The 25,666-nt window shown below is 40.5% G+C and overlaps 1 protein-coding gene across 1 annotated transcript in view; it reads right to left on the reverse strand.

Annotated features, from left to right (window-relative positions):
* Positions 1–7,997: 7,997 nt before the first annotated feature.
* The window catches only part of CLTRN (collectrin, amino acid transport regulator), a 40,585-nt gene continuing 22,916 nt past the window's right edge, over positions 7,998–25,666 (reverse strand). The window contains exon 6 of the mRNA XM_065901244.1: positions 7,998–8,816. Within this exon, the coding sequence (XP_065757316.1) occupies positions 8,660–8,816 (157 nt within the window). The 3' untranslated portion in view covers positions 7,998–8,659. The remainder of the gene's footprint in view (positions 8,817–25,666) is intronic.

Raw genomic sequence — 25,666 nt, forward strand, 5'->3', positions numbered from 1 at the left:
AGAATAGACTTGAGGACATGGGGAGGAGGAAAGGTAAGCTGGGATGAAATGAGAGAGTGGCATTGCCAAATGTAAAATAGCTAGTGGGAAGCAGCTGCATAGCACAGGGAGATCAGCTCGGTGCTTTGTGCCCACCTAGAGGGGTGGGATATCGAGGGCGGAAGGGAGACACAAGAGGGAGGGGATATGGGGATATATGTATACGTATAGCTGATTCACTTTGCTCTACAGCAGAAACTAACACAACATTGTAAAGTAATTATACTCCAATAAAGATGTTAAAAAATAATAAAAAAATAAAAAATGAAAATATAAAATTCAAGTAAAATTAAAAAAAAAAAGCCAAAACGCTTATCATATGAAATTTTTCTACTGCTGTCTTGTGGCCCTGTCCTCCCAGGGACCTTTGAGTCTTTGCTTGTAAGTGTCCTAACTAATGAAGAAATAGGACGGGTGACTCATCCCCACATACCTGGCAGACAAGTCACAGGCACCAATCCTCAATATAGGAGAGTCTAAGTATCAGTAGAATTTGACTGGATGCACAAAGTTCTACCATATTAAGTAGTTAATTCAACAAAACAGCTTGCCCATCCAGTCAGGTATAATTTTTAACTCAGTTGATTGGGAGGCCAGTTGATTCAACAAATGTCAACTGGTTCAATGATGATAGTCAAAAAAAAAGAGTAATTATTTAAAAACATAATCATCATTACCTAACTGAACTGAAGTTAATACTGGGATGATTAGCTGAGTTACCACAAGTTTCCCTCTCTCTCTGTCTCAATCTGTCTCTCTGTCTCTTCAGGGATTATATAGAATTATATCCTCTAGGGAAAAATGAAGGCATCGTGGTAGTTAGAAGCAATGTGTACGGACTTGGAAGTTTTTTATTTGCAATTACACTAGTGGAGTTTTGTAGGTTTGTTTTTGTTTTTTTTTAATTTCTTTGGGTTGAAAATTCAAATAGATACTTCATCTATGTGTAGCTGTGTCTTCCTAGATGGGTAGGTTATCTACTTCTGAGATTAAGCCATTGTAGTTATGAATTATTCATACAGTAAAATATTTTCCTTAAATAAATCCTTATTCCTCTTTATGGCCTCAAGTTGAGAAGTTTCACTATCAATTTTAACAAAGAAAAATTTCACTCACAGTGCACACTTTCTTCATTAATTTGGCTGTGTTTATTCTTTATTTCATTCTGTTCTCGCAACAACACTTTGGACAAATAGGGCAAGTATTAGTTCCTTTTTAAAGCTAGTCTATTTACATCAAACGGAAATAAGTTATTTCACCGGATTGCTTCCTCTCCGCGTTTATGAAGCCCTACTCACCTGGGGCCACCCACTTAGTAAATGGTGGTGTTAGGATTAGAACTCAGGCGATACAGCGGTATTACTGTGCATATACCATGTATTATTAATCTTCACCCTGTGAGATCTGGGGCAGCATCCTATCAGTAAACAGTTGAATATTTCTGCATTCAATAAGTACAATAAATAAAGACCACTGAGTACAGTAAAGATCATAAAGAGTATCACATCTGGGCCAGGCTTGCTGCCAAATGGTTTTCAAAGTTTTGGATTTTGGAGTTGCAGATTGTGGATGTGTATTCCCCTAGCCTTGGTGCTCTCCACCACTGTGTGAGGCACTAATTATTTAACATACAATGACTACTACGCACCTTTTACCTCTTACTCCAAGGCTTCTCTGAAGAGCAACCAACCTGTTGGTGGTCAGCAGAGAGAACCTTCAGGCCCAGGCATTTTCTCCATGACCTTCATTATGCACAAGAGGCAACTCTCTTTTCTTTCACTACTGACAGCTCAACTACACTTTACACAAAATCTCTTAATTTTTCACCCGTGTCTTTCTTTCCCTTTCAACTTCTTCTCTGGCTTCTTGGAGAATGATTAGAGAGAGGGGATGAGTAAAAGGATAGGATCATATCACAGAAAAGTCAAGAAGGAAGAGTGTATCAAAGAGGGGGGCAGAGCGCCCTACACTGTCAAGTGAGTCAAAAAGATTCAGGAGGGTGAGGACCAAGATGCCGTGACCTTGGCAACCAGCGATTCCCTAGTGACCTTTGAGGGAGCAGTTTCTTCAGGGTTATGGGAATGGAACCCAGAATGCAAAGAGTTAGGGAGCAAGTGGATATTGGTGAAGCCAAGACAGTAAATAGAGACCTAACTTTTAATTAGCCAGGATCAACATCCTTTAAAGGTCCTCAGAGTTAAATTCCTTTCACTAGTTCCATGCACTTCCTTATTGTTCCATTAAAACCTGCTTCTCCTCAAGCACTGATAATAAAATATAATCAAAGATGGCTCTTATTAGTCTTCTTTTTTTGTTGTTTGTTTCCATTAAATCACTGGCATTATAACAGTTTGTCTTCTAATACTGTACATCATAAATATACAACATTTCAGCTACATTATGGGTTAATATGCTCCTGTGAACTGGCCTGAAGGCTTGCCACAGATGACATATTTACATGGGGAACATCTTTCCTAAATTCCAAAGAATTGACTAGTGAACTAACAGCTTGAAGTATAGGAAATTGCCATTTCTGTAGGTCAAAAATGATTGCATAGCAGCAATTTGATCTGGTTCCACCTCCTAAGTTTTCAAATGCTACCCTGGAGCTTCCCTGGTGGCGCAGTGGTTGAGAGTCCGCCTGCCGATGCAGGGGACGCGGGTTCGTGCCCCGGTCCGGGAAGATCCCACATGCCGCGGAGCGGCTGGGCCCATGAGCCATGGCCGCTGAGCCTGCGCGTCCGGAGCCTGTGCTCCGCAACGGGAGAGGCCACAACAGTGAGAGGCCCAGCGTACAAAAAAAAAAAAAAAGGCTACCCTGATACAAACTGAATATTGCCACCCTGATTCACTGTTCACTAATTACAGTGGAGGAGGACAAATGGAATCCAGGAGTGATTAACACGAGTCTTAATTGAACTTTTGCTAAGTTGTGCAAAAGGGGCCACTTGTTTACTGCAGCAAGGCACCTGACAATGGCACCTTCTAGGCCTGCCTGTCCATGGTGGCTAGTGCTCACTTTTGTTCTACACCAGGCCCAGGTCCTCTTGTTCTGCCCTTTCTGATGGTCTTGGATATGACCTAGCTCTGTTGTTCTGGGAACCTACTTTCAGATTGGGCCAAAAGACATCAGACACTTGGGAAAAAACAAACCAACCAACCAACCTAGGATCACTTTCTCTACATCTGATGAAATCTCTCCCTTCACCCAACACCCCACGCCCATATTATTGTCATATGTTCACTAATTTTCAAAAAATATAAGCAATATCAAAGAGTAACTATGGAAAAATTACTTCTAGGGACACAGTTGTCATTTCTTTACTGGCCAAACTCTCCCCTACTGCCCAGTACCATGATAAAGACCTGTACCAACTATTTGCATCCTACTACTGCCCCTAATGTGTTATAATAGAGAAGAGACTAACGCTGTGCTTTATAAACTGGCTCATAGTCTCTGCCCATAACTAATATAAAATCCATTTTCAACCAGTGCTGTGAAAATAAAGGGCAAAATAACTCAATAAATAACAACTAGAAATTATTCATTCATTCAAACCAAAATTTCCTAAAACAGAATGGTATTCTTGGTAATAAACTGAATCTCGTTATAAATTATGAACAGGTCCCTTCTAGGAAATTATCTCTCTGTTTATATTTCCTGAACCTAGCATCTTATCTTACACAGAGTGCCTCCACTCAATAAATTCTTCAGGCAAGAAGGAAGGAAGGAAGGGAGGGAGGGAGGGAGGGAGGGAGAAAGAGAGGGAGGGAGGGAGAGAGAGAGGGAGGGAGGGAGGAAAGAAGGGCCAAATGAAAGTAGGAAAGAAGGAAAAACTTCCATGCATTTGCTTGTGTAATTGAGGTAACTAGACATGCAATATTTTTTATGAAACAAAACAAGATGTAAAGTGGGAAATAAAATACTATGTTAAGGGGCTCCATAACTTTGAAGTAAGGACTGGGAATTTGGACTTTGAGGGATTTTATATTCTTTCTGGTTCTTCACCTGTGTTCTGTCCTATTCCTTGTTCCTTATCCAGGGATGATAAATGCACATACTTCACTCGGTGATACTAATATCTGGAATCTGATCCTGTATCACTCTAAATGCAACAGTTCACTGCATTCTTTTATATAGTGATGTTTTGTATTGGTTAGTCCTTGTGGAAAACACGGTAGATGAAACTACACCCCCAAACCCAAAATCTACCTGCATTTACATTTCTTCTGTGAAACAAGTCCAGATATCACCATCCCAGCTCATTGTTTCTGCAGTGACTTGGTTTTCAGATGCTTCTGTCTTTCCAGTTTCATCACAGTTTTTGCTAAGGACTTGGAGACTGGAGTGACAGCTATATTTCCACTCGCTTTACAGCATTTTATTTCCAGTACATATCACCTCACAATGTGTTCCCTTGTGGGACATTACAGGATCATTATTTTTAAAATGAAAGGTATGGTTGATGATTGACTGCCCTCTAATTACCCAGAGTGTTTGTCAAAGCCAGTGGGCAGGAGACATAAGCTCTATTTTGCTGTTATATTGACTGTCAAGTTTACAGCGCATCTCTGCTAGCATGGAAAACTTCCTCAACAAGGATATTTAGTGGAGCAGATCTTTGCCAATGGAACAGATCCCCTCCCCTTCAGGATAAACAGTGAAGAAAATGATCTAATGATCAAATTGGTCCATCCCATGCCTTCAAAATAAGAAGCTTATCTAGGATCGGTGTTTCTCAATTTTTTTCCCCATTATTGAGACTTTTCAGACATCTTCTCCTAATAGCTCACCCAGGACATTTTAATACCATAGATACACTTTTCATCTGTTAACGTACTGTGGTCCTTTGGAGGATTATAAACCATTGTAATACTGACATTTTTTTCTCCCCACCAAGAACAATTTCCACCCTCTTGAGAATGCATGTCTTGGATGGTGTCCGCTAGTGCACACTGATGGAATTCAGATGATGTTTCACCAATTCTATATGCAAGGCCACCGTATTATGGAGTACACAACTCAAGAGGATGTAAGATAGAAAATGGTTCTTTAGTAAACCAACTGAAATCTCATTCCTCTCCTAAAAATAAGGAAGCCCTAATAACGTTAAAGAGTGCATAGGGGCTTCCCTGGTGGCGCAGTGGTTGAGAATCTGCCTGCCAATGCAGGGGACACGGGTTCGAGCCCTGGTCTGGGAAGATCCCACATGCCGCGGAGCAACTGGGCCTGTGAGCCACAACTACTGAGCCTGCACGTCTGGAGCCTGTGCTCCGCAACAAGAGAGGCCATGACAGTGAGAGGCCTGCGCACCGTGATGAAGAGTGGCCCCCACTCGCTGCAACTAGAGAAAGCCCTCGCACAGAAACGAAGACCCAACACAGCCAAAAATAAATAAATAAATAAATTTATAAAAAAAAAAAAAAAAAAAAAGAGTGCATAGTTCCCAAGTCAAAATGGTGCCCAAGTCAAAAAATTTGCAGCCACCAATTCAAGCTCCTCCACGTACAGAGAGGGGCCAGGCTTTGCTCCCAGAAGGTATAAGACTATGGCCTTGTGACAGCCACCATCTCATTTGCTTGTTTATTAGCACACATTTATTGAGTTCTGACTACGTAGACTTTCAGCTCCATGAGGGCAGCGACTGTTTTCGATTTTGCTCACCGTTATAAAGGAAAGAAAGAATGAAGACAGAAAGGGAAGGAAATAGGAAGACAAGGCTAAGTGACTTGAACACTGCCTCTTAGAATATTACATTTAGTGTGAAGGTATATAAACAAATAGTCAAAATAAAATATTGTGATGGTTATAACTGAAAAGATGTGTAGATATGGTGAGGTTACAAAGCAGTGGTTAATTCTATCTGGTTAGAGGTGGGAAGAAAATGAAGTGAGTTATGAAAACCTTTATGGAGACAAGGTTGTATTAGAAGACTTATGTGGGCCCCAGGCACTCTTGCCTTTGTGGTCTCCTTTATCTACAAAAGCACATTTAAGTGTAATATAATTCTAGTACAAGATGAGTATCATTATCTGGGCAGTCTAGGAGCACTTAGCCTGGAGGCCCACGAAAGACCTCTAGGAGGATGAGAGATTTAAGCGAGAGAAACTCTAGGACAAGCTGGAAGAGTGGCTGGAAGATGGGGCAGAGTGTTCCAGGCAGAGGCAACAGCTTGTTCAAAGGCCTGGAAGTGAGAGATCTATTAGGATTGGATGAGAGAGAGACAGACAGAAACAGAAGGGGAGAAGTGTGAGAGATGAAGTTAGAGAAGAAGGTGGGGGTCAAACCGCAGCAGGCCCCGTGTTAAGGAGTCTGGCTTTATCCTAAAGAGAATAAGAAACCATTTTTAAAAGCTTTTATGTGAGGAACCAACAGAAGCAGGTTTGCACTTTGGATATTCATTCAACCTACATTGCAGCCAAATAACTTGCGAAGGTGTCGTGGATATTCTGGGGGTCCACCCAGGCCCCCTCTTTAGGGCCCACATACCCATCCCCTGCTTCTGAAAATAATGGATTTTGAAGGTTCATGGCTGCGTCCTTCAGTGGGAATTGCCCTCAGCCACAGGGAACTGCCCTTTCCAAGGGCAGATCCTTTCCCAGAGAGCACCCATGACTGTAACTGGCTAATGGAGAGATACAAAGGCCCAGCCACATTATCTCAATCAGGGACAACCTCAGCTCCTAAGATCCCTGAGGGATTGATTGAGGCCTCCGTTGTAACCATGTTTCCGGTTACTTCTCCCTCTGCTTAATCCTACTCTGTTAGTTTCTTATGGCTGCATAATGCTTTAGCACAAACTTAGTGGCCTAAAAAGCACACATTTATGATCTCACAACGTCCATGGGTCAGGAGTCTGGGCACAGCTCAACTGGATCCTCTGCTCAGGCTGCAATCAAAGTGTTGGCCAGACTACATTCTCATCTAGAGATGTGACTTTGGAAAAATCCACTTCCAAACTCACTTCAGTTGTTGACAGAATTCATTTCCTTGTTGTGGTTGTAGGACTGAGGATCCCAGCTTCTTGCTGGCTATTGGCTGGAGGCTATCTTTGGTGCTGAGAGGCCACCAGCAATTCCTAGAACCTGCTCACAGTTTCATTTGTGCTTTCCCAACATGCCCACTTACTTAATCAAGCCAGCAAGGAGAGTCTCTGGAACAAGTATGCTAGCAAGACAGACTCAGATATCATATAAATTAACTACAGGGGGCTTCCCTGGTGGCGCAGTGGTTGAGAGTCCGCCTGCCGATGCAGGGTACATGGGTTCATGCCCCGGTCCGGGAAGATCCCACATGCCGCGGAGCAGTTACGCCCGTGAGCTGTGGCCACTGAGCCTGCGTGTCCGGAGCCTGTGCTCCACAACGGGAGAGGTCACAACAGTGAGAAGCCCGTGTACCGCAAAAAAAAAAAAAAAATTAACTGCAGGAGTGACATCTCACCAGCTTTGCTGTATTCTATTCATTAGAAGCAAGTCATAGGTCCCCTCCGCACTCACGGAGAGAGGGTTACATGAAGGCGTGAACATCAGGAGATGACAGACACCTTAGTGTCTACCACACGTGCCTTCCTCACTTCTTACAGGTATATCTCCTGAGAGCACTCCCCAATAAACCTTCTGCATTCCACTACCCCTCTTAGAGTTTGTATCCACTGGAGGCGGGGAAGTGAGTTAGAGACTACTGCCGGAACACCAACTATGGGTGATAGCAGTGGGAGATTGAGCTGCATATGTTCCTTCTATTAATACATGTATAATAATTATTATTAGAATTTAGAATGATACATGGCCTACCTGAAAGTAAAATCAAGTCTAAAAACTACAGTCTTCAAGCAGGGATACACACAACAAAAATAATTCATTTCTAGGACTGGAGAGCAGATTAAACATAACATAAAAATAAGGCTTACTATGTTCCACCGTGTGGAAATAAATTGCAGACTACAATCAGTCACTTTAAAAGAGATGATTAGCACTTTATTAAGTTAGAATAGATTGTACTTCTACAAACGGCAGAAATAATCAATGAATACAGATGCCCTATTAGAGACTGATAGTCAGAAAATATATATAAGCAACTGTTGGTATGATAACAGGATCAAATTCCACCTTGTATATCAACACGCCCATTTTTATCCAACCCATTTACAGTAATTACTTGTTCTTCTTGCTTATCTTGTCATATACAGAGTGATATAAATGATATTCAAAAAGGATCCATTTTTAATGATTTGGACACCATATTATAGGCATTCTCCACTGGAAAAGTATTTTTTCTTAGGTCTTTAAAGTGTGATATATATATACTGGCCTGACCTTATTGCTGGAAACGCTTAAATACTAATGCATTTTAAAATCAGTAACTACAAATGCCACATGCCTGCACTTACACATTGTGCCGTCAGAGAAATATTTTAGAATATTCTGGATAGTCATCAGCTTATTATTCCAACGGTCTTCATGGGTATAATTCATTGCCTTTCAATTGCATGCACATTCAAAATTTCTTACAAAAGAAGAATGGTGACACAAAATATATAATCTTCCCTCAATGAATTGTGATGTTCAGCAGTTGCACAGAAACAAGTGTTGAGTTTCAGGGAAAGAAAACAGCAGCGCTTCAGAGTGGGGTGAGCCGCTCATCCTCTGTCACAAAGGCATCATTAACGTGCCCTCCCTTCATGTCCAGGGGATCGCAGGGGATGCCGTTTTCAATTTTGACTGTGTTTTCCCATTTATCTTCAGTGTCTTCCATTTCAGAAGGTCCTCTGTTCTTCCTAAATGCACATAAAAAGAATGATTGGGATCTAGGAAGAGAAAGGATGGTCTTCTGTACAAACATGGAGATCAGGAAAGGGAAGAGGAACCCTAGAATGATGGGGAAAATAGATGACATTGTGTATTTTCAAGTAAATTTCAAAGATCATAAAGAGTTGATGAGGTGAAAAGATGCTATCAAGATCAGAAGTCTGCATGGATTATATATATGTATATGAATGAATACATATATTTGTATGAATGAATGTTTGTATACACACACATGTACATATGTACATTCACACACACAAACTGCATGAAGGAATGTGAGGAAAACATATGGTAAATTGGCAAGTTAAAAATTTTAGCTCTAGGAGAACTTCACAAAAATTGAATTTAAAAAAGTAATAAATTCCTCTCACAAGATTTGACAAATTAATGGTCTGCAAATGTTAGGTAAAAATCAGGTTGAAATGAGATACCGAGAAGCAAACTCACATTACTTTGTAGAAAGGATGTAACCATTGTAAACTGCAGGTATCATTCCTTGGCTCTACTCATTACAAAACAGTTGTATTCGTTTGTTAAGTCAGGTTTTTGGAACTCCGAACACATTTTACTAATTACAACTCATAGCTATAATCCCAGGTCATTCCAAAAAACTCCATTTAACAGGTAAATTTTTAAGTTGTTCATGCTCAGACCCTTTAAAGACCCTGCTACCCCAATCCAAGTGGTAACCAGATCCTTAATCTTTCCCTGGAGTGTGGGAAAATGTAGCCTTGAATTCAAACATTCTTCCTGTCCTTTGTGAAAGGCCAAGACACTGAGCCAGTTGTGCTTGATATCATAGAGGTGGGGGAGAGAAGAGATGTGAGTACCTCTAGGCAATCAGAGGGCAGAAGAGCTTCCCTCAGGATTATCACAAGTTAGATGTTGGGGCACCATGGAGGCATGATGTTAGGCATGAGGCTCCCGGACTTGTCAAAGATTCTCTTGTTCCAGAAATCTGTAGAAACTTCAAAGAGGCAGACCTGAGTGGACCGCATGGCTGGGATGGTGGACATTGCTGTGGTGACCAGGATGGACTTCCACCGCTATGGAAGTCCCTTAGAAACTTCGTGAATTTCTAGTGGGTGAGGAGGTGGTGAAGCTGCCCCAAAGATGATCAAGGTAGAGGTCCCTATTAGTCCTCCATGAGAGCTCATTTCAAAGCGCTTTAAAGAGTATGGTGGAGGAAGGCAGAGGAAAGAGCGAGCTCTTGTTTACAAAAGAATGACAAGCCATATAGCAGGTGCAGCAGAACAGAAAATCACCAAATAATTATAATTGGTTCTGATGAGGCTCCTCAATGGATACTAAGCCACTGAGTGGGAGATGACTAAGGAATAGCATACTCACAGGGTCTCAGTGTAACACCCCTGCAAGCAATGTACTAATTATAAAGAGACATCTGTTTTTTGTAAAGGGAGAAATTTGGTGAATATCACCGAGACAAACTGACAAGTGCCTCTGGACGTGATGCACCGAGAAGATATATATTTTTTAAAATAAAATTCTGTGTCCTGTGTTCCTGCCCTACACCATCACCAAATTGTTTTGACCTGAATTTCTCAGGAAGAACTAATCAGACAACTCCAAATTAAAAGATATTTTGTAAAACAGCTGACAGCCTAGAGTAGGCACTCAACTAATGTGCTTAGAGTTGGATGGACAGACACATGAGTAGCTGGCGAGCTAGTTAGACAGATAAATGGATGGATCAATGAACGTAGATCAATGACTGGTTGGCTGGATGGTGAATTAATAGATGGATGGATGAATGGGTGGATGGATGATTGGACGGTAGTTGGGTGATGGAACAAACAACTGGATGGAAGAATGGATGGACTAATGCTGTAGGCAAAGTTACTCAGACAGCAGCCCAAGGTAGATTTTGAATGGGATCTATCAGAAGAAAGAGAAAGAAAGAGGGAAGGAAGGGAAGAAGGGAGGAAGGGACGGAGGAAGGGAGGAAGGAAGGAAGGGAATGTACACGTGATATTTCTTGAATATTTTTTCAAATGGATGGAGGAAAGTACTCATTTTCACACCTTAAGAATTAGGAGTGAGTACAGATTTTGCCAGGCTTCACTGATGGTTTATTAGATAATTTCAAATAGGTGGAGTTTATAAAGAAAAGTAAAGTAGCATTTCAATACTGTAGATCCCACTGTCATCACTTGAAAGTATTTTGCCATTGTGCATGCCACTGTCAAATGTCAAAATGTATCACTACAGGCCCAACGCTAGGAGTGGAAGTCGGTGGGTTGTAGTCCCAGAGACCTAGGTAAGGACAGGCTGCTGTGTTTTCCCTTCCTCAGGGTGAAGATACTGCACTGTCCATTCCAAGCATCAGCGGTCAACGATCAGTGCCAGTTGGAGTAGGCATACAATTTCCTGTGATGAGAAGGTCCTCCAGCCAGGTGAAATCACCTATCAGAGGACTAGAATTCTTTGGCCCCTCCTCCTGTAGACAGGGGTATCTCGTCACTTTCCACGTCGTCCAGAAAGCAAAGACAACTGACATTCTATAACCATCGAACACATCACTTCCATTCATAGTATCCAACATTCATTCAATAACTATGTTGAGTGCCTACTATGTGTTGGAAGGGATACAGTTCTTGTCCTAAAGTGAAAAGAAAGGGCTCAATAAAAAAGAAAAACTCCAAATTTCACTCATCCTCCCCTCCTTTTCATGGATTATAAAAGAGAGTGATGTTTCAGTAAGAATGACACCCTAGCGACAAATGTATATTTATAAATTATCATCAAAAATGCCTAGCTCAAAAAAAAAAAAGAAAAAAAAAATGCCTAGCTCACGCAATTTCTCCCCAAGTCACTCCTCGTTGAGCTTGGAGTGAATAATAATTCTCCATAGAAATAAACAGGTTTCTGACAGTCAAGTTTTACCCTGAAATTTGTGTATGTAACTATGAAACTCATATTACAAAAATCCTTGTGGATGGAGCTTTCTGAAGTAGGTGGCAATGCAACAGCAGTCTTAGAAGTAATGGTTGCCAGTGTTCATTTGCCAGTTTCTTCAGTTAAAAAAAATGTTTTTACAGAATTAGAAGAAAAATTGCAGAGAGCTGGACACTTGCAGATCATGACAAGAAATCCTGCCTCCCCTCCCCCCGCCAACCACAAAGGAAAAATAATCCACCAGGCATCACAAGGAATGGGGAAGAACAAAAAAGGAAGATGCAGATGGATGAGGACAAGTTTCTCTTCTTTACAAGAAGGATTTCTTAATCAAAAAGATTCTGAGCAAAATCGCTGTGGAAATTTATCAAAACGAGAGCCGTGTCCATGACAAATTAGGTACATGTTATTTTTTTGTGACCTTAGATCTAGTTGTTCACAGTCTTGGCACTGCCAGGCTTCACAAACTGCAGTGTCAGTAACTTGCTGGCTGGTGGACATGATAAGAAGTTCAAAGGTTATCTAACAGTAATACAGCCCTTTGTCACATTTCATAGTGTGTCCTGTAATAAACTCAGCCACTGCCTGCACATTGCTCTAAGTATAATAAAACTTAACTATCTTTCTGGATCATTCTGATTTGATGTTCTGCTAAAAACATGAATTCTTTTTCCTGAAAAATAAAAATGAGTGTTAATGACTTCCGCTGTTCCTGCATGTCAGGTGGTTCAGGAAGAGGATTAAAAACAAAACAAAACAAAAAAAACCCCGTGACTAAAACACCTGAAACTAGCTCTTAGAAGCCTTAGTGTGGCTATTTCTCATAAATCCAGAGAGAAGATGGGCAAAAGAGGGGACCAAAAAAGTACAGGCATACCTTGGAGATACAGCAGGTTTGGTTCAACTGCAATAAAGCGAGCCACACTACACTGTAGTCTATTAAATGTGCAACAGCATTATGTCTAAAAAAAAAATCACAGTACATACCTTAATTTAAAAATATTTTGGAGATAAAAAATGCTAACCATCATCTAAGCCTTCAGCGAATTGGAACCTTTCTGTTAGTGGAGGGTCTTGCCTTGACGTCGATGGCTGCTGACCAGGGTGGTGGCTGAAGGCTGGGTGGGTGTGGCAATTACTTAAAATTAGACAAAAGTGATGTTTGCTGCATCGACTGACCCCCTTTCATGAATGATTTCTCTGTATGTAACATGCAATGCTGTTTGATAGCATTTTGCCCACAGGAGAACTTCTTTCAAAATTGGAGTCAATCCTCTCAAACCCTGCCGCTGCTTTATCAACTAAGTTAATGTCATATTTTAAATCCCTGGGTGTCATTTCGACCATCTTCGCAGCATCTTCACTAGGAGTAGATTCCATCTCAAGAAACCACTTTTTTGGCTCGTCCATAAGAAGCAACTCCTCATTTGTCAAGGTTTTCTCATGGGATTGTAACGATTCAGTCACATCTTCAGGCTCCACTTCTAGTTCTAGTTTTCTTGCTTTTTCCACCACATCTGCAGCTGCTTCCTCCACTTAAGCCTTGAACCCCTCAGAGTCATCCGTGATGATTGGAATCAACTTCTTCCTAACTCCTGTGAATGTTGATATTTGGACCCCTTCCTATGAATCATGAATGTTCTTAATGGCATCTACAATGGTGAATCCTTTCCAGAAGGTTTTTGACTGACTCTGCCCAGATCCACGACAGGAATCACTATCTATGGTAGCTGTAGCTTTATGAAGTGTATTTCTTAAATAATACGACTTGAAAGTCTAAATTACTCCTTGATCCACGGGCTGAGGAATGGATGTTGTGTTAGCAGGCATGAAAACAACATTAATCTTCTTATACATCTCCATCAGAGCTCTTGAGTGACTAGGTGCATTGTCAATGGGCAGTAATATTTTAAAAGGAATCTTTTTCTGAGCAGTAGGCCTCAACAGTGGGCTTAAAATATCCAGTGAACCATGTTGTAAACAGATGTGCTGTCATCCAGGCTTCGTTATTCCATTTATAGAGCGCATGTAGAGTAGATTTAGCATAATTTCTAAGGGCCCTGGGATTTTCACAATGGTAAACGAGCACTGGCTTCAACTTTTAGTCACCAGGTGCATTAGCCCCTAACAAGAGAGTCAGCCTGTGCTTTGAAGCTTTGAAGCCAGGCATTGACTTCTCTTCTCTAGCTATGGAAGTCCTGGGGGGTATCTTCTTCCAATAGAAGGCTGTTTCATCTACATTGAAAATCTGTTGTTTAGTGTAGCTACCATCATGAATTATCTCAGCTAGATCCTCTGGGTAACTTGCTGCAGCTTCTCCATCAGCACTTGCTTCGTCACCTGGCACTTTTGATGTTATGGAGACGGCTTCTTTCCGCAAACCTCATGAACCAGCCTCTGCTGGCTTCAGACTTTTCTTCTGCAGCTTCCTCACCTCTCTCAGCCTTCATAACACTGAATAGAATCAGGGCTTTGCCTGGATTAGGCTTTGGTTTAAGGGAATGTTGTGGCTGGTTTGATCTTCTATCCAGACCACTGAAACTTTCTCCACATCAGCAATAAAGCTGTTTCACTTTCTTACCATTTGTGTGCTCACTGAATTAGCACTTTTTATTTCCTTCAAGAACTTTTCCCTTGCGCTCACAACTTGACTAACTGTTTGATGTAAGAGGCCCAGCTTTCAGCCTGTCTCAGCTTTCAACATGCCTTCCTCGCTAAGCTTAATCATTTCTAGCTTTTGATTTAAAGTGAGAGACATGTGACTCTTCCTTTCACTTGAACACTCAGAAGACACTGTAGGGTTATTAACTGGCCTGATTTCAATACTGTTGTGTCTCAGGGAATAGGGAGGCTGGAGGAGAGGGAGAGAGATGGGGAACATCCTATTGGTGGAGCAGTCAGAACACTCAATATTCATCATTAAGTTTGCCATCTTATGTGCGCGTGGTCTGTGGACCGCCCCCCCCAATTCCAATAGTTACATCAAAGATCACAGATCACCATAACAAATATAATAATAATGAAAATGTTTGGAATATTGCAAGAATTACCAAAATGTGACGCAGAGACACAAAGTGAGCCAATGCTGTTGGAAAAGTGGTGCTGACAGACTTGCTCAACGCAGGGTTGCCACAAAGCTTCAATCTGTAAAAAACACAGTATCTGCGAAGCACACTAAAGTGAGGTCTGCCTGTATCGGGTGGCCCACGTAGCTAGGGGGTGTTGAGGATCAGGGCAGGTAAAAGCAGAAACAGTATTTTTGTCTCCCTTCAAACAAGATAGGGCTGAAAAGCCAAGGCCCAAGAACAGCCAGACAAACAACAAAGGACAGACAAATATGATTCCAAAACAGGACAGAGTTAATTACTGGGGAACTGGGACTGTCGTCATAATCAGCATGGATGAGTCCTGGGGAAATGGCAGCACTGCTGGAACGATTTTAGTGGGCGTTGCAGCACAGTGAGACTGGTGATGTGATGGCAAAACAGTAAGAATTAGTATCTATTACACGGCAGACTAAGTGCTGTGTACACATCATCTCACATAATTCCTATTGCAATACTATGTAGATTTTATTATTATCCCTGTTTTTCAAATGCAGGACCTGAGACTCAAATATGTAGAGCAACTTGTCTTTCATAATGGAATGAGACTGGTGAAAGGAGCAGACCTAGAACTGTATTTCATCTCCCCAGGCTTCTCTCAAAACACTTTTTTTTTTTTTTTTTTTTTGCGGTACGCGGGCTTCTCACTGTTGTGGCCTCTCCCGTTGCGGAGCACAGGCTCTGGACGCGCAGGCTCAGCGGCCATGGCTCACGGGCCCAGCCGCTCCACGGCATGTGGGATCTTCCCGGACCGGGGCACGAACCCGTGTCCCCTGCATCGGCAGGCGGACTCTCAACCACTGCGCCACCAGCGAAGCCCACATATTTGACTCCTATTGAGGGTGTACATTTAAGAACAGCAAAGTAAAACAATTATTAGCTCTAACATTTCTGATTTCATTTACATTTCTATTTTCAAGACAATTTATTCACTTAATTGAGACTCTATAAGAAAGTGAAGTTTCAGTATATGAAAATATTGGCTGAGCCCCAGCCCTTTGTGTGAAAAAATTCATAGAAATCCAAATGCACTTCCCTTTACTATTGACCTTATGGGAACAGAAATATAACCAGAAATAAACCAAGTGAATTCACTAGTGACTCTGCTCAACTGCTAGCATTAGCTAGGGTTCAATGTCCTGAGTCCTTGACCTGGCTTTGTTACAACTACAAGATTATCATCTCCTTATAGGCAAAGACCACCCATGTTATCTATGTACGTCTCTTCCATGATACATTCTAGAGCTCCTATCACATAATGGATGGTCAATAAAGGAATAAGATATTTTTACCTCTCTGGGCCTTGGCTTCTGGAGAGATGGATTCAGATCATTGTTTAAGATCCCTTCCTAATACTGGCACAAAAACAGAAAGATAGATCAGTGGAACAGGATAGAAAGCCCAGAGATAAACCCACGCACATATGGACACCTTATCTTTGATAAAGGAGGCAGGAATGTACAGTGGAGAAAGGACAGCCTCTTCAATAAATGGTGCTGGGAAAACTGGACAGGTACATGTAAAAGTATGAGATTAGATCACTCCCTAACTCCATACACAAAAATAAGCTCAAAATGGATTAAAGACCTAAATGTAAGGCCAGAAACTATCAAACTCTTAGAAGAAAACATAGGAAGAACACTCTATGACATAAATCACAGCAAGATCCTTTCTGACCCACCTCCTAGAGTAATGGAAATAAAAACAAAAATAAACAAATGGGACCTAATGAAACTTCAAAGCTTTTGCACAGCAAAGGAAACCATAACCAAGACCAAAAGACAACCCTCAGAATGGGAGAAAACATTTGCAAATGAAGCAACTGACAAAGGATTAATCTCCAAAATTTACAAGCAGCTCATGCAGCTCAATATCAAAAAAACAAACAACCCCATCCAAAAATGGGCAGAAGACCTAAATAGACATTTCTCCAAAGAAGATATACGGAATGCCAACAAACACATGAAAGAATGCTCAACATCATTAATCATTAGAGAAATGCAAATCAAAACTACAATGAGATATCATCTCACACCAGTCAGAATGGCCATCATCAAAAAATCAAGAAACAATAAATGCTGGAGAGGGTGTGGAGAAAAGGGGACACTCTTGCACTGCTGGTGGGAATGTGAATTGGTTCAGCCACTGTGGAGAACAGTATGGAGGTTCCTTAAAAAACTACAAATAGAATTACCATATGACCCAGCAATCCCACTACTTGGCATATACCCTGAGAAAACCAAAATTCAAAGAGAGTCATGTACCAAAATGTTCATTGCAGCTCTATTTACAATAGCCAGGACATGGAAACAACCTAAGCGCCCATCATCGGATGAATGGATAAAGAAGATGTGGCACATATACACAATGGAATATTACTCAGCCTTAAAAAGAAATGAAATTGAGCTATTTGTAATGAGATGGATAGACCTAGAATCTGTCATACAGAGTGAAGTAAGTCAGAAAGAAAAAGACAAATACCGTATGCTAACACATATATATGGAATTTAAGGGAAAAAAATGTCATGAAGAACCTAGGGGTAAGATAGGAATAAAGACGCAGACCTACTGGAGAACGGACTTAAGGATATGGGGAGGGGGAAGGGTGAGTTTTGACAGGGCGAGAGAGTCATGGACATATACACACTAACAAACGTAGTAAGGTAGATAGCTGGGGGGAAGCAGCCGCAAGGCACAGGGATATTAGCTCGGTGCTTTGTGACAGCCTGGAAGGGTGGGATGGGGAGAGTGGGAGGGAGGGAGACGCAAGAGGGAAGACATATGGGAACATATGTATATGTATAGCTGATTCACTTTGTTGTAAAGCAGAAACTAACACACCATTGTAAAGCAATTATACCCCAATAAAGATGTTTAAAAAAAAAAAAAAAAAAAAGATCCCTTCCTAAGACAATAACATTATAACAGTCTATTTATATGCAGGAGTCATGAATCAATTCTACTATATACATACAAGTCTGAAATTGTGCTGTGTCTGTGACTCTTCTTTTATAGCACAAGGTGCCAGGTTACATAGAATTAGCACTTTGTAACTGCTTTTTGATGATGATGCTTCTTTACATTGATATAGCACTCCCCAGTGTATGAAGCACTTGTGTGTATTCTCCAATTTTGGCTTCCCATCATCATAACTATTTAAGAAAATATTATCCTCATTTTCCATATATGACTGGATCAAGGTCATTCAGCTAAAAAATGCCAGGGCATGAGACTGGAACCCGAAACCAGGAGTACTGATCCAGTGCTCCTTCAACTAAAACACACATCACACCATCGCCTTCACCACCATTAGCATTATCACATCACCCCCACCATTACAGTGATCACTATCACCATCACCATCATCACCATTACCGTAAAGCTGACCAGAGAGCTAAAATATCCACTTCCAGGCTGGGGCTAGACACAGATCTAGTACAGACACCACTGTCAAGTATATGCAGTTCATCTTGGTTGTCTTCCCACATACCCAACTCCCTAATTATTCCCCAAAAGAAAAAAAAAAATCACTTTTCCAACTTTTTTCCTGCAACAAATCTCTCAATTCTGCAAACTGCTGTTCTCAACTAGATAGTAATAGAGAAGCAACCTCCTCGAATTATTTCACAAAGAGGCGGCAGTTGTAATGGCGTGTTGAAACTGGCTGGTACAGGCTTGCTAGAGGTGACTCAAACACTCAGAAATTTCAGACTGGATAGGAAGTCAGCAAATGCTACAAATCAGGGGATTTTTTTTTTTAGAGAGAACTCATTAGTCAGTCCACCACTATTATAGTAAACAGCAGGCCTAATAAGATCACTTGCCTTTTAAAATAGGTGTTTGACCTATCCTTCTCAAAGTCTTCCAAAATACAGCAGAGGGAGGAACACTCCCAAACTCATTCTACGAGGCCACCATCACCCTGATACCAAAACCAGACAAAGATGTCACAAAGAAAGAAAACGACAGGCCAATTATCACTGATGAACATAGATGCAAAAATCCTCAACAAAATACTAGCAAACAGAATCCAACAGTACATTAAAAAGATCATACACCACGATCCAGTGGGGTTTATTCCAGGAATGCAAGGATTCTTCAATAAACGCAAATCAATCAACGTGATACACCATATTAACAAATTGAAGGAGAAAAACCATATGATCATCTCAATAGATGCAGAGAAAGCTTTTGACAAAATTCAACACCCATTTATGATAAAAACGCTCCAGAAAGTAGGCATAGAGGGAACTTTCCTCAACATAATAACGGCCATATATGACAAACTTGCAGCCAATATCGTCGTCAATGGTGAAAAACTGAAACCATTTCCACTAAGATCAGGAACAAGACAAGGTTGACCACTCTCACCACTCTTTTTTTTTTTTCTCACCACTCTTATTCAACATAGTTTTGGAAGTTCTAGTCACAGCAGTCAAAGAAGAAAAAGAAATAAAAGGAATCCAAATCAGAAAAGAAGAAGTAAAGCTGTCACTGTTTGCAGATGACATGATACTATACATAGAGAATCCTAAAGATGCTACTAGAAAACTACTAGCGCTAATCAACGAATTTGGTAAAGTAGCAGGATACGAAATTAATGCACAGAAATCTCTGGCATTCTCATACACTAATGATGAAAAATCTGAAAGTGAAATTAAGAAAACACTCCCATTTACCATTGCAACAAAAAGAATAAAATATTTAGGAATAAACCTACCTAAGGAGACAAAAGACCTGTATGCAGAAAATTATAAGACACTGATGAAAGAAATTAAAGATGATACAAATCGATGGAGAGATACACCATATTCTTGGATTGGAAGAATCAACATTGTGAAAATGACTCTACTACCCAAAGCAATTTACAGATTCAATGCAATCCCTATCAAACTACCGCTGGCATTTTTCACAGAACTAGAACAAAATATTTCACAATTTGTATGGAAACACAAAAGACCCCGAAGAGTCAAGCAATCTTGAGAACGAAAAATGGAGCTTGAGGAATCAGGCTCCCTGAATTCAGACTATACTACAAAGCTACAGTAAACAAGACAGTATGGTACTGGCACAAAAACAGAAATATAGATCAATGGAACAGGATAGAAAGCCCAGAGATAAACCCATGCACATATGGTCACCTTATCTTTGATAAAGGAGGCAAGAACATACAGTGGAGAAAAGACAGTCTCTTCGATAAGTGGTGCTGGGAAAACTGGACAGGTACATGTAAAAGTATGAATTAGAATACTCCCTAACACCATACACAAAAATAAACTCAAAATGGATTAAAGACCTAAGTGTAAGGTCAGACACTATCAAACTCTTAGAGGAAAACATAGGCAGAACAGTGTATGACATAAATCACAGCAAGATCCTTTTTGACCCACTTCCTAGAGGAATGGAAATAAAAACAAAAATAAACAAATGGCACCTAATGAAACTTCAAACCTTTTGCACAGCAAAGGAAACCATAAACAAGACGAAAAGACAACCCTCAGAATGGGAGAAAATATTTGGAAACGAAGCAACTGACAAAGGATTAATCTCCAAAATTTACAAGCAGCTCATGCAGCTCAATAACAAAAAAACAAACAACCCAATCCAAAACTGGGCCGAAGACCTAAATAGAGATTTCTCCAAAGAAGATATACAGATTGCCAACAGACACATGAAAGAATGCTCAATATCATTAATCATTAGAGAAATGCAAATCAAAACTACAGTGAGATATCATCTCACACTGGTCAGAATGGCCATCATCAAAAAATCTAGAAACAATAAATGCTGGAGAGGGTGTGGAGAAAAGGGAACACTTTCACTGTTGGTGGGAATGTAAATTGATAGAGCCACTATGCAGAACAGTATGGAGGTTTCTTAAAAATCTACAAATAGAACTACCATACGACCCAGCAATCCCACTACTGGGCATATACCCTGAGAAAACCATAATTCAAAAAGAGTCATGTACCAAAATGTTCATTGCAGCTCTATTTACAATAGCCAGGACATGGAAGCAACCTAAGTGTCCATCAACAGATGAATGGATAAAGAAGATGTGGCACATATATACAATGGAATATTACTCAGCCATAAAAAGAAACGAAATTGAGTTATTTATGGTGAGGTGGATGGACCTAGAGTCTGTCATACAGAGTGAAGTAAGTCAGAAAGAGAAAAACGTAAACTGTATGCTAACACATATATATGGAATCTAAGAAAAAAAAAAGGTCATAAAGAACCTAGGGGTGAGACGGGAATAAAGACACAGACCTACTAGAGCATGGACTTGAGGATATGGGGAGGGGGAGGGGAGGCTGTGATGAGGTGAGAGAGTGGCATGGACATATATACACTACCAAGCGTAAAGTGGATAGCTAGTGGGAAGCAGCCGCGTAGTACAGGGAGATCAGCTAGGTGGTTTGTGACTGCCTAGTGGGGTGGGATAGGGAGGGTGGGAGGGAGGGAGACGCAGGAGGGAAGAGATATGGGAACATGTGTATATGTATAAATGATTTGCTTTGTTATAAAGCAGAAACTAACACACCATTGTAAAGCAATTATATTCCAATAAAGGTGTTAAAAAAAAGAAATGAAGAGTGGGAAAGACTTCTGATGCAATGGAGACTTAATAAAGATTTGATTTTGAATGAATAAAAAAAAATGGGACCTAATGAAACTTAAAAGCTTTTGCACAGCAAAGGAAACCATAAACAAGACCAAAAGACAACCCTCAGAATGGGAGAAAATATTTGCCAATGAAGCAACTGACAAAGGATTAATCTCCAAAATTTACAAGCAGCTCATGCAGCTCAATAACAAACAACCCAATCCAAAACTGGGCAGAAGACCTAAATAGAGATTTCTCCAAAGAAGATATACAGACTGCCAACAGACACATGAAAGAATGCTCAACATCATTAATCATTAGAGAAATGCAAGTCAAAACTACAGTGAGATATCATCTCACACTGGTCAGAATGGCCATCATCAAAAAATCTAGAAACAATAAATGCTGGAGAGGGTGTGGAGAAAAGGGAACCCTCTTGCACTGCTGGTGGGAATGTAAATTGATACAGCCACTATGGAGAACAGTATGGAGGTTCCTTATAAAACTACAAATAGAACTACCATATGACCCAGCTATCCCACTATTGGGCATATACCCTGAGAAAACCATAATTCAAAAAGAGTCATGTACCAAAATGTTCATTGCAGCTCTATTTACAATAGCCAGGACATGGAAGCAACCTAAATGTCCATCAACAGATAAATGGATAAAGAAGATGTGGCACATATATACAATGGAATATTACTCAGCCATAAAAAGAAACGAAATTGAGTTATTTGTAGTGAGGTGGATGGACCTAGAGTCTGTCATACAGAGTGAAGTAAGTCAGAAAGAGAAAAACGTAAACTGTATGCTAACACATATATATGGAATCTAAGGGGAAAAAAAAGGTCATGAAGAACCTAGGGGTAAGACGGGAATAAAGACACAGACCTACTAGAGCATGGACTTGAGGATATGGGGAGGGGGAAGGGTAAGCTGTGCCAAAGTGAGAGAGAGGCATGGACATATATACACTACCAAACGTAAAATAGATAGCTAGTGGGAAGCAGCCGCATAGCACAGGGAGATCAGCTAGGTGGTTCGTGACCACCTGGAGGGGTGGGATAGGGAGGGTGGGAGGGACGGAGATACAAGAGGGAAAAGATATGGGAATATATGTATAACTGATTCACTTTGTTATAAAGCAGAAACTAACAAACCATTGTAAAGCAATTATACTCCAATGAAGATGGTAAAAAAAAAAAAAAAAAAACCAACTCTACCTGAGATTTGAGCCCATGGTCAAGACCATATTCTCCAAAGACCATCTCCAACCTTGCTTGATCCTTAGGAGTGGGGCTAATTTGTGGGAGAAAATGTCTAGGCACCATGTCAGGATAAATTTTTTAAAATCATGCGGTTGGAATGGCATTGCTGGACCTCATTTGTAGTTATATTGGTTGAGGACATAGTCAAATATATACTGATAAACTTCCATGGTCAAATAAAATAAAATATTTATGAAAAAAATAAAATAGGTGTTTGTTAACTAATAAAATCTCAAGCAATAAGCCATTGAACTGGAAAATCTTCTGCAGTATGGTGGCAATATCTGGATGGAAAAGAGATCTTTTTCCAGCATCCCTTAATCACATAAATGGGTTAAGCTCATCTTGGATAATACTAATTACTGTTTATTTAGTACATACTATAACCTAGGTATTTTATACACATTTTTTCACCCAATCCTCATTTCAGTCCTGTGAGACATTATCTCCCTATAACAGATGGAGAAACAGACCCACAGAAATTACATGACACAACCAAGGTCACTCACCTAAAGGGTATAACTAGTATTTGAGTTCACCTAGTTTGGGCCACCAGTGACTGCATACTTTCCACCCAGCGGTTCTGAACAGTCAGTGGAATGCTGTCATTGACACAGCTACCAGAATAGTTAAAGCTTTACTTGAGAAATTTCTTCAGTAGTAAGTATAAAGATGCACATGTCTTAGAGGACACTGGCACTCTTCTCTGCAGAAGCAGAATGGTGATTCAGATGACCCTGTGGTCCCTCCTCGTCTTCTAGGTTTAAGATTTTGTATCACACAAACTATGTTCATTATTACCTAATGTATGAATTGGATTCTTGAACAAATCTTTGTCTTCCTCACCACTAAAGGCTTTCAGGGGCAACTCCCATTTTTTCCCACAATTAGAAAACGCTTTCATCACAATGATCAGGGCTCTCCCCACTTCGAACTGCACCCTCTCCCCACCTTTGAAGCAATACTTTGCCCAAGAAAAACCCACCAGATTTTTTCCGTATCAAATGGAAAACCCAACAAATCAATTTCTCTTCAGAAGATTGTCATAACTGTCCTGACTCTATTTGCTAATTACTGATGCTCTCCAGGTTGACACAGGAGATTTGTCCATCTGTTTCCTGGTTTGAACAGGAACTAAATTTGTGAAGGCAAGGTTGTGACAACAGCCTCCCTTCTCCCGGGCAACAGATTATGATGCTACACACTCAGTTATTATATTACTGCAGAATCTGCTCAGAAGGAAGAGATAGCTGATCCCAGCACTAACGAGCTGAAAGACCAGCAACTGGCAGGATAATAAAATAACAGTAACAGCTAACAGCAGTAGTGCCAGGCACTACTTCAAGAACTCTATTAACTCTTTTGATCCCAGCAAATTAATTCTTTCTAATATACCTCACTGTCACTTGAGCAAAGTTATCTATGCACAGACAGTAAAGAAAAATTTAACCAACTTGACTCGAGCACCACAAACCATATCCTCTTGAGCTTGGTTTCCCTGACTCATTGCCTGTATTTCCTGATATCCATACAGTTAATGGATTACATATGAGAGCAGAGTCTAGGCAATAAATACTTTGAATCCAAGCAGTCTATCTCCAGAGCCCATTCTTCTACCTCCTTCACCATATTGTACTAGTGAGGAAATGGGGAACCAAGGAGATGGCGTGAATTCACAAAGGTTACAGTTGTTGGAAACCATAGAATCCTAGCATTTCAGGATTAATATAAAACTTAAAACTATTAAACATAGGTATTCAAATACTACAAGAGAATATTTCTTAATATTCTGAACAACAAAACAAAACAGATTAATAATTTGTACCAAGCCTCTCAGCATTATGTGTCATGCCAAGAGCAAGAAAAGCAAGCAAGTACAACTTGATCTTAATATTTGAGCTTAATTTGGGCACTACACGTAAATCACATTTATTCCATAGCATTTCACTTACCATTTGTGAAAAAAATTATAAAGCCCCCAATTTAAAATGATTACCTTCTGCTAATAACCAGGGTGAACAATATGGAAAGTAGAAAGTCTCAGGAGAAACATTTAGTCAAACACACACTTGGCCAAACACAACCTGCATGTCCCGTGTGGGCACCAACCCTTTTGAAAACCAATGTGTGTGCCTGTGATTCCACTTACCAGAATTCCTCTTCCTTGGTATCAGAAGGGAAGGTTTAGAAGCATCAGAGTGTCTACTGAAGAGTTAAGGACTCTCTTCACTTCCCCTCTGGATCAGAGGTGCTTGTAAACAAAATTATTTTCTCCTTTCATTGTGCTAAGAAATCTTGTCTCCTCTCTACCTAAATAACTCTCCCACTGGTCTGAAATTCTCTAATACCAATAATTTTGACAGCAAAGTTTGCATGTGCCCCAGAATCCAGCTAAATGAACTCCAGGAGTGGGAATCTAAATGTAAGTACTTAATTTGGAAGCTCTGAAACTAAGTGAATTAGAATAGCCTAGATATCCATTAAAACATATTTTCTTCAATTGTACATCAACTAAACTTCAGTTAAAAGAATGCACCTCCTTCAGAGAATCGACTTTAGTGGGTCTGTGGTAGGGCAAAGGAACCTATATTTTAAACAAGTGTTCCAGGCAATTCTGATGCAGGAAGTTGATTCAAAGGCCACTGTGAAGAACACGGGTCTATATAAAATCATAGGCACTAGAGGGAAGAGCATCCATCAAAGGGAGGGAATATAAAACATCGCAAAAGTGTGTAGTACAAGGTGGAGGCTGCAGGCACTGGAAGAGGCAGGCCAAGGTGAGGAGGCATGAAAAGGACTACGGAACTACTAGTCTTTGGAGGTGGATGACTAGCAAAGATTAACTCTGCCTACCCAAAAAGTCTGCTTAGCTCTGTATATCCAGCTTACAAAATCATAACCCAGATATTAAAACCAAC

Source organism: Phocoena phocoena, chromosome X (genome assembly GCF_963924675.1).
Source record: "Phocoena phocoena chromosome X, mPhoPho1.1, whole genome shotgun sequence".
Classification (NCBI taxonomy): Eukaryota; Metazoa; Chordata; class Mammalia; order Artiodactyla; family Phocoenidae; genus Phocoena; species Phocoena phocoena.